Below are 12,757 nucleotides of genomic sequence, written 5' to 3'. Positions count from 1 at the left end.
TATAAAGTTGTTACCATTAGTATAAGAAGGGTATGACTAAAAGACTACATTTCAGTCCGGCAGAATTTTCTGCACACTTCACCACCGAGGCCAAATGAGCATTGTGAATGTACGAACCTCACATTGGCCCTCATTTATCAAAAGTGCGAACACCAAATTTCCAGCGTACACCTTGCGTACACCCAAACCCACGGTGACTTTGAGATTTATGAATATGGACGTTGGTGTACGGCACGCACAAATCCTACGCCAGCTCCAGAGGTACAGCGCCAGAGGTGATGTACGCACGTTTTGAGTTAGTGCGAAAATGCACAGAAAAACTATTCCTAAAGGCTGAAATACACTACCCGATATCCCCCCGATTTAGAATCTGAACAAGTTGACGCTAGTTGACAAAAGTCAGAGCCAGTCTGCAGATTTGAGCCAATAGATTCTATGAAAAATCACGTAGTATATCATGGTCATAGACTCCGATTTTTAGCTTCAGATTTTGATTCCATCCAGTCTGAGGATATCAAACATGTTTGATATTTTGAGCCAATTTTAGAACACATGACGCATCGCTACTGAAACCGGAAATCACTGACTACAAGCCAAGGAAAATCAACAAACAAGAAATGGAGACCAGCAGGATCAAAAAAGTGTAACTCCACCACGGAAGAAATACTTATTCAGCTGTGGAAGGAGCGCGAGTGTCTCTATAATGTGGATGACAACTGTTACCGGTAGTAGACAAAGAAAAAAGCTGATTTTATGTCATTTTGACACGAATACATATTAATAAATGACATGTTCATGTTTGAAAGTCTGTAGGTTAAACTAAATGCAGATATAGGCCTAATTGTAAAAAACAACATAATATCGATTTTGCCTGCAAGCGTGGCGTGAGCGTGGCATTTCTGTTGCGTGTCAGCCGCGGGGCTGCTGCGTCTTAATCAGCTCCCTAGTTCAGTTGTCAAGGCACTGATCAGGGAGTCAGCCCATTGACTTATGTCCTGATCAGTGCCCTGACTAGTGGACTAGTAAGATGATTGAGACGTTTCGCTTCTTTGCCGTCTTCCGTGTGTCCATGGCGTAAAAAGAGAGCGTGGGGGAGGGAGAGACTATATCCGGTTGTTAAGACTGACGTCACGCGGCAGTCCTTTCGGGTCCAAACGCTCTATTTTCACAAGAAAATCTACAAACGGTGCTAATATACACACACAATGTGGTGTAATACTACAAAAAAGCTATAATCATAACCTTTCTCTCCATACCAAAATTCCAGATGGCCAGACAGTGATTCATCTTTTTAAAATCATTAAAATATTACTGTATGTGATGCTGTGAGCACAGAGACTGTTGTGTAGACTGTAAGTATTTAAAATGTTAAACTTTTTTAAACGTTTGATGTTTAATATGAATAAATAGCGCTCATAAACGGGCGTCGATGGCATTCTCAAGTGAAACGAGTTGAGGCTTGGACCCGGAAACGGTGTTCCTTACGTCACGACTTAACAAGCGGATAGGGGCGTGTTATTCTATAAATGATCGGTTTCAGCCACGGCATTTATCAAAGGCAAGTATTGCGTACACCTGGATTGCAGAGTTTTGCACAGTTTCATAAATCAGGCGGTGAGAGGAGTGTAAGCATAATCTTACACCAACATATACGCCCGTTTCTACGCAAGATTGATAAATGAGGGCCAATATATTTATAACAATCCTTGTTGATGTTTGAATTGTATTTCAGGGCAGTTTGTGAAGATGGATTTTATGTTGTGAAATCCTGGACAGAAGTCGGTTCCAGAGCTACCTTCCACACCAGACTTCTCTCTCATATGGATTGCTGTCTAATGGTGTATTATATGTCCTCTGCAGAATTAGGTGCATGCAGATATTACTCAGGAACATGACTAAACTTTGTTTGCTATAATACATCTACGGTATTTAGTGTACCAGTGTGAAACAGCCTAAAACACTTGACTGTTTCTCAAAATCAGGTATGCCAATGTTATAAAATATTATTTATTGAACAATAATAGAGACAGAGTGTATTTAGGCCACGCCCATCGATTTTGTATTGCGTGAAGCGGTCACCTCGTCTTCTTTTACTTTTCTTTTACAGAAAACAGGGCAATGTCTAAAAGCTGATATGTGACGAGGTGTATAGCACACAAGCTAAAAAACACATAACTAAGTTTTTATAAGCTGTCGACCCCAAAAAACGAGCATTTAAGGACAAAAGTGGATACAGGCAGTAAGACGTGAAGCTTCAGCAAGAAGAATGGGTCAATTTTGGGATCCTGACACTCAGTATGCCTACATGTGCAGTAAACATTTTGTCAAATATCCAAATGCCAGTTTTATATATTATATTTCCTGTCGCTGATTACTTTCCCCTCCAGTGTGTGTAGTTCTCAGTGTAATTGTAATGATACACAGACAGTGGATGCAAATGCAAAAGCTCTTTATTAGATTGGCACAAGCCACGAAGAACACAGGTTCAGACGGCCACAAGACGATGACAACGAACGCAGGGACCTTGGTAGACAGCGTGGTGAAGGTGCTCCAATCCCGTGAGTGATCCAAGTGCAGTGCTCTTATCCCGGTGCTGAGTGGAACAAGCAGACGACAAAGAACAAGCAAACTCCAGGGATCGGGAACAGCGGGAACAGCAGGAACACACAGGAACCACAACGATCTGACAACATGAGACACCAGTTACTGAACATATAAAGACACACACTGATGACAACCAGCTGGCGCTGCTGATGCTAATCAGTGACCACGCCCACAGACAGTTCACAAGACGAGAGAGAGACAGCAGATTCATGAACTGTGACAGTAATATAGCATGTTGCGCTCCTTCTCAAGTGCCTGTTATCCACTTTAGTCCTTAAACACTCGTTTTTTGGGTCAACAGCTTATAAAAACTTCTGGGTTTTCGTTCCTAGGGTTTTTAGCTTGTTTTCTGTACACCTTGTCACATATCAGCTTTGAGACATTGTTTTTTTTTTTTGTAATAAGTCTGAAACAACAAAGAGGCCGCTTCCTGCAATAGAAAGTCAATGGAGACGGTTTGTTCCCTTTCGAGAGGTTCCTCGTATTGCGTATGGAAAAAACTCCTTTTCTCGAGAATATGAAGCAAAACTTTATAAATAAAGGTATCTATGTAAAGCGCAGTGCAGCTGCACAGCAATAGCCCGGCGCGAGGAGCACTCTGATTGGCCGGGCCGCGGCAACTGCAGGAACCTATGGTGAGGCGGCTGAGAGGAGCAAACCAATGGGGGCGCTCCAAAGAGACCGCCGAAAAAGGGGCTTATTTTAGCATACAGGAGGCTATGTAAGACCCTGATTCACCATAGGTGTCAGATTTTATCTCCTTCAGCGACACCGTCGCTGACCTCCGGAATCAAGCAAACCGCCGTTGAAAAGCAACCCCCGGAACATCCCTGCAGCCCTGAGGACGCCGGTTTCCCTCCGAGTCTCCGCCTTCAGCCACCTGCGTTCCAGCTGCGCCATCCGGCGTTAAATATCCTTTATTCTGTGTGTCTATGTTGAGTGTGTGTGTGTGTTGCCGCTGCAATGCCACTTCTAAGAGCTTACAGGCTTGTTGTATGCGAGGACTCTCTCGTTCCGCCGCGCCGTATAAGCGCCGCGGAAAGACGGAGCTCTTCTCACTCTCCCTCTTCTCTCATTCTGTCACGCTAAATAAGCGCCGCGGAGAGAGAATGTTAATAAACAAACTCGAGCTAAAGCTCTCGTCACTATAACGCCATGCTGAAGAAACGCCGCAGACAGACAAGAGTTTTTCCCCACTCTTCCTCTTCTCTCGTTTCGTCGCGCTACTGCCGCGGACAGAGACTACTAGAATAAATAAACAAACTTGAGCCGAAGCTCTCGTCACTATGCCGCCGTGCTGAAAAAGCCCCGCGGACCGACAGTTTTCCTCACTCTTCCTCTTTTCTCGTTCAATCGCGCTACCGCCGCGGACAGAGAATACTAGAGTAAATAAACAAACTCAAGCTGAAGCTCTCGTCACTATGCCGCCGTACTGAAGAAGCGCTGCGGACAGACAGTTTTCCTCACTCTTCCTCTAATCTCGTTCAGTCGCACTACCGCCGCGGACAGAGAATACTAGAGTAAATAAACAAACTCGAGCTGAAGCTCTCTTCACTGCCGTCATGCTGAAGAAGCGCCGCGGACAGACGCAGTTTACCTCACTCTTTCTCTTCTCTCATTCAGTCGCGCCAAGAACAGCCGCGGACAGAGAATACTAGAGTGTATAAACAAACTCGAAACCGAAGCTCTCGTCACATTTTGCCGCCGCCGTGCTGAAGAAGTGCCGCGGACAGACGCAGCTTTCCTCACTCTTCCTCTTCTCTCATTCTGTCGCGCTAAGAACCGCTGTGGACAGAGAATACTAGAGTAACTTAGACGAGCGAACTCAGGCTGTTGGGTATGTCAAGAACGTTCTCGCTGCGGCGCACGCTTACTGCCAAGGAAGTTGTAATGGCTGCCTTGTCATGATAGTGCGCACCCCTTCCACAGCGCTGACTAGAGTGCGACTTACTTCATAGCACGCGCTCACTGTCAGAGCATAAGGGCATCAAATATATGGCTGCCAAGCTAGGTCTTTTTTCACTCTATCACTTCCAGTCCCCTTTATTCAGGCGGCTGAAGAGGTTTTTACACTGTAGACAATGTGTCCACTACACAGTGTGCACTGTTAATTCAGCCCTACAAAATCACAAATAAATCCCGCCGCGGCCGGATTACACCATGGACTTCCTTATACTCTCCCAGTTCCCTTGGTTCAGGTGACTGAAGATGTATTATTGCAGTCAACTAGCCTATGGTCAAACACGCTTGTCTGCACACGCACTTTCAGTCTAGACTAGAGCATAACGGCATTGTAGAATGGCTTCCATACCACCCGCACTTCCTTACATTCTCCCAGTTCCCTTAGTTAAGTGACTGGAGATGAAATATTGCAGTCAACTAGCCTGTGTCAAACACGCTCGTCTGCACACTAAGGCTGTGTGCGTGCTGCACTGCGCTTTACATAGATACCTTTATTAATAAAGTTGTGCTTCATATTCTCGAGAAAAGGAGTTTTTCCCATACGCAATACTTGTTCCCTCTCTCGAGGTTGCGAAAGTAACCGAGTACGTTTTCCCCCCGGTGAGCGTGGCATTCATATTATGACGTGTGTCGCACTGTCTCATAATAATATTTATTAATAAGTTATAATTTGTATTTTGGATGCCTTATCTATAATTTGTGTTGAAAAAAAATCCTTAAAATATAAGCATTGGTTTTAGTGCAAAAATAAATTAGATTGCAGTATAATAATAATTGCAATAAAATAATCTGTAACTAGTTAAAATGAGAATTTACATTTTATAGATTAATCTCTTTTGTTATAACATCTGTGCACTGATTTTTTTTTTTCTATCCATTTTTCTGTAAATGTTCCTATTTAAATTTGCCAGTCATTGCATGATTTGCATGTGCTGTACTTTATTTGTACCATTTTGTTTTATTGGCATACCGGTATTTTTATTTATCTGTTTAGAATTTTTTATTATTATTAATGAGAGCTTTAATTGTAGTCTTTGAAAAAAATCTCAAGGATTTCAATTTACATTATCTCTACTAACAATGAAAAAGCTGTTATCATTTAACTTTTCTGTTGTTGTTCCAAACTTGTATGACTTTGTTAGACATTCGAGTTAATGTTTCTTATTCACCATTCACTTTCTTTTGTGAATTATGGAACATTATGCTTAATATCTCCTGACTTAAGGTTAACATTAACACCTCCCTTTGTGTTTAACAGAGGAAAGAAAGTCATACAGATTTAGATTGGAATAATGCATGGATGAGTAAATGACAGATTTTTCTTTTTTTGTGAACTAATCTCTATCATATTGCTTTTTATATTGCGTGAATAAATACAATGACTGACAAATGTTGTGTGTAGTATAAATTATTAGTACTACATATGTTTATGTAGTTTAATAAAATGGGAAACAAACAGAGGTAAGGCCTACAGGTAAGGTGAAATGTAAAAAGCGTTATTAATAGCTGAATAGATTGACAGAAATATTATAACGTGTGACTAGCCTTGACAAATTCTACAGAGATCTAAAAAGACCACAATATATTTTTCTTACTGCAGTTATAATATTGTTGTTATATTAAAGATAACAGTAAAAAAAAAAAAAACATTTTGATCACAGCATGTGTGAAGTGAAGAACCATTTTGAACGTGGTATGTCTCTACAATGTTGGAAGGAGATATGGACGTGGTAGGTGATAAAAACGTTATAAACATGTTTTTGCAACGTTGGAAGGAGAGGATATGGTAAGGTGATAAAAACGTTAAAAATACGTTTATGCAACGTTGCAAGTAGACGTGGTAACGGGATAAAGACGTTTCTGCGACATTACAAGAAGACGTAGCAACGTGATAAGAACGTTTCTGCAACGTTAAAAGGAGACGTGGCAACGTGATAAAGATGTTATAAGTGCGTTTCTGGAACGTTGTGAAAACTTTTTATTAACATGAAAACCTACATCTGTCGTATTAAATGCGTCGGATAAAAACGTTATCGCGACCTTTTCACAACGTGAAAAAAATGTTTTTACAACGTTGCTGTGTTTGCTGGGTTATGCCTATATTTATATGATAAAGCTTAAGCTTTTTTAAAAAAAACATTGATCAATTACCAAATACAATTATCTCACAAATATGCTTAGCCTACAGTGCATGTTCTACAATGGGGTAATTGTGTTGCAATAGCTTACATACAGCACAAGAAAGCTTGACTTCAAATGGTTAAAAACCCAGATGAACAGTGTAACATTTTTGTGTGTATTTGACCATTGATAAGCTGGGAAAAGGAGCTATTTTTTATTTTATTTACTTATGTCAGAGGTCGGCTTTATAACGGTATGAGCGCGAAATCTGTGGGAATTTGTAGAATTATGTGCAATCCTGTGCGAAATTCAGACCGATCACACACTAACACACTGTCATAAAGAAAAATCCAGCAGAACGCGTTGGCACGTTAGTGTTCAGAGGGTTAACCTGTCGGCCGGAGAGGAGACCAACAAGTGTAAAGAGGGGAGGTATCGTTTTGGAAATTTCATTATCGATGCATTATGCATATCAAAATATCAATATTTTTGACATCACTAAGTTACTTGTATGACCATCTGACACTATTTTTATGTACTGAGCTAACGTTTGTAGGTTTTAATTTGCGGATTTGTGGCTAACGTTACGTTCACTGCCTATTCCACAAATGAACCATAACGGACATGCTAATCTTACATTATCACAAATACATATAAGTACTCTGTGACTTATGCGAATTCCTAGCTAGCAGTTAATAGCGCAAGTTAAACAAATAGGCGCTAATGTGTAGGCTACAGTAAACTACTTTAGTTAGCTTACTTGAAAGTCTGACTTAGCCCACCTTTCATGTGACTCAAATGACTCGAAAGAGCAGACTCGCCCATAATGAAAAGCTGTAAGTGTTTTTGCAGACTTTACAAGAGGCACTTCGTGGGGTTTGTGCCCGTTTGATCCAAAATTCGTATTTAGCATCTTTCAGCCAACGTTCATTGAAACGACAACATGGCCCCCATGGAGTCACACATGGAAATAGGCTCTCTTTCTTTTACTGTCTATGGCTCTCCAACATTTCATTTTTACATTTAATTAACAAACTATTTAGTCAGATATGTATTTGTTGTAAAATAAATAGTTACAATTTCAAGCATTTTTAAGCACTTTATCCAAAATTCAAGCACTTTCAAGGATTTCAGGCACCCGTACGAACCACAGGTGGCATAATGGAGAACATAATCTGCGTTCTTCACTTTACCTGTCAGTGGTCATAATGTTGTGCCTAATCGGTGTATATCCTAGACTAAGGCACTATAGACATGACATAACATTATGATGAACAGTATTCTGGTTAATCTGTTCAATTTTTAGTCTGGTCTGACTTGGGTCTAATGGCGCTGGTCAATGCACAAAAATATCGAGATGGCCAATAAAACAAAAGGTTTATGTTCTCTTTTGGCTCATGAGGCCATGGCGGTAACAGCAGCTCAGGAGGGTCATGAGGCCATGGATCAGGCGGATCAGGCGACTCAGACGGCCATGGCGGATCAGCAGTCTCTGGGTGCCCTGGCAGATCAAAAGCCCCACCCACATGTGTCCCACACAGGTATATAGCCCCCCAAAAAACATTTCTTTGGAAAATTGAGGGGTCGTGCAGCAGGCTGGAGCAGACTCCTGGCAGGCACTGAAACAGAAACTGGCTGTGTTTCTCTGACTGGATGAGGAAAACACACAATCTCAAAATCAGAACAATTTAGGAACAAAATCAGATTGATTGTCTCAAATAGGGAAACTGAACAGGCTTCCAAACAGATAGGCTTTTACTCAAATGAAGTTGAAACAGACCACCAACCACCCTTAAACATAACTCAAGACCAAACCCAGAGTGATTAGGCAAGATGAACTTAAATAGCAAACAGAACCGAGATAATTAACTAGACACAGCTGAATTAAACTAGACTAATGAGGGTGACCATGGAAACAGATAAGTGGCGGGGAAACAGAGCAAAGGAACATGTGACCAATGAAAAACAAAAAGTACAGGGAGCAGAAGGTAAACACAAAAAAAAAACAGACCATTCATTTGACAGTATTTTTCAACATAAGGTTTTATTTAGACATGGTGTCATGCTATATAATTAATTTTGTTGCAATATTGTCCTGTTTGACACTGTGAAGCTGCTTTGACACAATTGTGATTGTAAAAGCGATATATAAATAAAGTTGATTGCTTGATTGATATAATCAGTAGTCATTTGGTAAAACATTAATCATGATGGGTATGATATAAAAGGTGAAATCTTTTTTTTTTTTCTCATAAGCTGTGGGATAATTTTGTCAAATTAGAATAGAAGTGATTTAAAGGACGTGCTACACTTTTCTTGGTGTAGGATTTGTCTTGTGCATAAAGTGCATAACGTGTGAATAGGTAAAACATCATCCATATTGCCCATTAAAATGAAATGTGTAATATCAAATAAATTATTTTGAAAACAAATTTAAATATTGTAAAAGGTAAATTTGTAAACCTTAGAATTATTAAGTACATTTTCTGAAAATAAATTACATTCATCACAATTTGAGATCCTGTCTGTCCAGCAATACAGGTCCAAGAAAATAATAAATAGTATATTGTGTATTATACAATTTCTAAGATTCTCATATTCATTATGGAAAGATAAATCTGAACATAAAGTACCTCTGTCACAATTTGGATAATAATAAGCAGTAATCGTTTTTCCTAACATGTTTCTCTTCTTGTGTCTCTAGTTCTCTAGAAGATGCTGTTTCGAGTGGTGTACTGTACGTTGTATGACCGTCTTCTGTGCCAACGTCTTCTTAATGCGGTACAGCATCCACAGAGCAAACACTAAGGAGAGAGAGAGAGAGAGAGAGAGAGAGAGAGAGAGAGTTATTATATATTAGACTAGAATTAACTATAAACTAAAAAACAGATAAATTATCGAATTAATTGCATATCATGTTTCTGTTATCACTAATCACTTCAATTATAATATGCATATTTTTCTTTAAACCTTTATGATACTTACACAAAGGAGAATCCAACAAGGTACAAGTATGATGGCTATAGCACAAGGAACAATAATGGCCACCACCCATGCTGCACTAGTGCTGTTGTTTATGATTGTAGTGCTCAGCAATGAGGGGTAAAAGGTGGTTCTTGTTGCAGAAGGTGTAGTTGTGGTAATAGTCTCTGGAGATGAGAAGGTGTAAAATAATTAAAATGAGACCTTCCAGTTCAAAGAGTTATAAAACTATTAAAATGTATTATATGCAGAAGAACATACCTTTATTAACCACAAGAAGTGCAGAGAGAAAGGCACTGGGTGTCTTGATGTCACTTTCTGAGAAAACATACTGTACATCAGCCTCAATAGTGGTGGAATTACCCCTGCAGAGAAATTAATATTATATTAACATAAGTAAACACTTTTAAAAAAAGTACATAATGTGCTTCTTCTTTTACATCCAATCAAACCATTTCTTAGTTTAAATCTTACGTAAAATTGGCCTCGTTGAACACAAAAGGAGAACCTTTGGGGTCAGTTAGGATCTGGTTCAGCTAAACAGGTCAGATAGGGAAACAAATTAATTTGTGTATTAATAGTTAAAGTTGATGGTAAAAGTTGAGCTTAATCAAATCAAAGCTGGATAAAAACTCTTATTTTAAATACAAATCAAACTCACCAATTTATTTATAGAGTCCTGGATTAACTTATATGTGCTATCCCTGAGTTCAGTTTTCTCTGACATGGAAACATTGTTGATTTCAAAACCAAACTTCAGGGTATATGATGTATCAGAAATTTCTTAAAAAGAAAAAACAAATCATATAATACAAATTAGATGATACTGTAGGCACATATCTCTTTATTAATATGGAAAATTGTTTACTGTCAACTGGACAGAGGAGAGAAAACTCACTTGAATAAGTAACATTCACAAAGCTCACAGGGGTACTTAGATCTCGTTTGATTCTGAGACGTGAGTCCAACAAAGAGTTAGCTAACTTTATTATTTTATCCTCATTTGGTATGGGGCCCAGTGTAATAAATATAAGCCGAATGTAAATAATCACTCTCCCAAACCTGAAAAAGAATAATGGTGGGTAAGTAAGAGAATTAATAAAATGGTTACCTTTTACACAATAAAATGTATTCACTTACACATTTGGTGTTTCTGTAGGTTTCTGAGATATCCTTTCTGTCACTTTTAGATTTGGAGGTGTAATGAATTGGGTTATTGCAGCCTGAGTAACATTTGATGGTATAGTTCCTGATATGGTGGTTTGAGTTGTTGACTTGACTGATGTAACAGTGGAAGTTGATGATGTAGGCATGGCTGTAGTTCTCTCAACAATAGCTGAAGTAAGATGTGTTGATGTGGTCTCAGTTACCGCAGTATTTTGGGGGAAATGTGATGTTTTGGAAACTAACAGCATAACATCAGTAGTTGTAGTTGGAAGTACTTTTGTGGTTTCTGTCACAAAAGTAGTTGTTGAATTATTTGTAGTCAATGTGGTTTCAGAAGCTGAAGTTGTGGTTGTCTTTCCAGTAGCAGCAATTGGAAGTGCTGTTGTAGTTGCGAATATAGTGGGGGTTGGATGATTTATTGTTGTGGAAATGGAAGTTGTAGTCTCAAAAATGCTGGCAGCAACAGTAGAAACTGTTGAATAGCCTGTAGTATTTAGTGTTGTAGGTGAGAAATGTGTGGCGATAGTTGTACTTGTGGAAGCTGAATCTGTAGATATTGCCCCAGTAGTTTTTGTAGTTGGAAGTCTTGTCATTTCTGCCCCAACTGTGATTGCTGGGTTGTTTGTAGTCATTGTGGATTCAGAAAACAAAGTTGCTGTTGTATTTGAAGTTTCAAAATTAGTGTTTGTGGTTTCAGGCATAGTTCTGATTGTTGTTTGAATTGTAGTTGTTGGTGCTGTAGTTGACCCCTCCACTATTATTGAAGGGGACATTGTGCTTCTGGGCATTGTCTCACCGATTGTTGTCATGGTTAATGTTATTGTTTCTTTCAAAAAAGTGGTTGTTGGTGTGGTTTCAGAATCCAAGGTTGTAGTTGACCCATCAATGACTGAAGATGGAAATGCTGTTGTGATTTCAGCTACAGTATTTGTTGTTGGATGCTGTGTTCTGGTTGTCTGTGTCTCACCAATAGTAGCAGTTGTTGTAAGTATTGTTGTGGTTTCAGGCATAGTCATATTTGATGGATTAATTACAGTGGTTGGTGCTGTTGTTGACATCCCCAATATTGTTTGAGGGGTCATTACAATTGCGGAAGCCACAGACATAGTTGTGGTTGATGCATCACTGGTAAATGTGGCTATATTTGATGATGTATGAGGGGTGCTTGCTGTAGCCACAGCTGTTGTTTGACCAATAGTTGTTGTGGTCTCAGACATAGTTGTTGTTGCTGCATCACTTATAAATGTTGGTGCTACAGATAAAGATGTTTTAGAATTACTTGTGGTTTCCAGAGTCATTGTTGTAGTCTCAGACATAGTTGTTGTTGCTCCATCACTTGTAAATGTTGGTGCTATATTTGAAGATGTTGGAGGATTACTTGTGGTTTCCAAAGTTGTTGTCGTTGCACCAATACTTGTTTTGGTGTCAGACATAGTTGTGGTCTCTATATCACTTGTAAATGTTGGTGCTATAGTTGATGTTTGAGGGGTGCTTGTTGTAGACACAGTTGTTGTTTCGCTAATAGTTGTTGTGGTGTCAGACATAGTTGTTATTACTGCATCAGTTGTAAATGTTGGTGCTACAGTTGAAGATGTTTGAGGGGTGCTTGTTGTAGCCACAGTTGTTGTTTCTCCAATAATTGTTGTGGTGTCAGACATAGCTGTTGTGGCTGCATCACTTGTAAAGGTTGGTGCTACAGTTGAAGATGTTGGAGGATTACTTGTGGTTTCCGAAGTCATTGTTGTTTCACCAATAGTTGTTGTGGTATCAGAGATTGTTGTTGTTGCTTCATCAATTGTAAATGTTGGTGCTACAGTTGGTGGTGATTGAGGGGTGCTTGTTGTAGACACAGTTGTTGTTTCGCTAATAGTTGTTGTGGTGTCAGACATAGTTTTTGTTGCTGAATCACTTGTAAATTTTG

The 12,757-nt window shown here is 39.4% G+C and overlaps 1 protein-coding gene across 1 annotated transcript; it reads right to left on the bottom strand.

Annotated features, from left to right (window-relative positions):
- Positions 1-8,783: 8,783 nt before the first annotated feature.
- Positions 8,784-12,415, bottom strand: LOC137073942 (mucin-2). Its single transcript, XM_067442649.1, has 7 exons — positions 10,810-12,415; positions 10,568-10,731; positions 10,331-10,452; positions 10,144-10,205; positions 9,931-10,034; positions 9,673-9,836; positions 8,784-9,491 (listed from the first exon to the last, which is right to left on the bottom strand). Exons 1-7 carry the CDS (start codon positions 12,378-12,380, stop codon positions 9,396-9,398), a joined length of 2,283 nt encoding a protein of 760 aa, XP_067298750.1. The 5' UTR covers positions 12,381-12,415; the 3' UTR covers positions 8,784-9,395.
- Positions 12,416-12,757: the final 342 nt, after the last annotated feature.

Source organism: Pseudorasbora parva, chromosome 4 (genome assembly GCF_024679245.1).
Source record: "Pseudorasbora parva isolate DD20220531a chromosome 4, ASM2467924v1, whole genome shotgun sequence".
NCBI classification, from domain to species: domain Eukaryota; kingdom Metazoa; phylum Chordata; class Actinopteri; order Cypriniformes; family Gobionidae; genus Pseudorasbora; species Pseudorasbora parva.
This window is presented reverse-complemented; position numbering and strand designations above follow the sequence as displayed.

Bases quoted from the DNA above. Each gene is read 5' to 3' on its own strand.
- LOC137073942 (XM_067442649.1), bottom strand. From the start codon at position 12,380: ATGTCTGACACCACAACAACTATTAGCGAAACAACAACTGTGTCTACA. The intron at 10,453-10,567 runs GTGAGTTTTCTC...TTTCTTTTTAAG, and splicing joins TGTGAATGTTACTTATTCAA to AAATTTCTGATACATCATAT. The intron at 10,206-10,330 runs GTGAGTTTGATT...TGACCTGTTTAG, and splicing joins AGGACTCTATAAATAAATTG to CTGAACCAGATCCTAACTGA.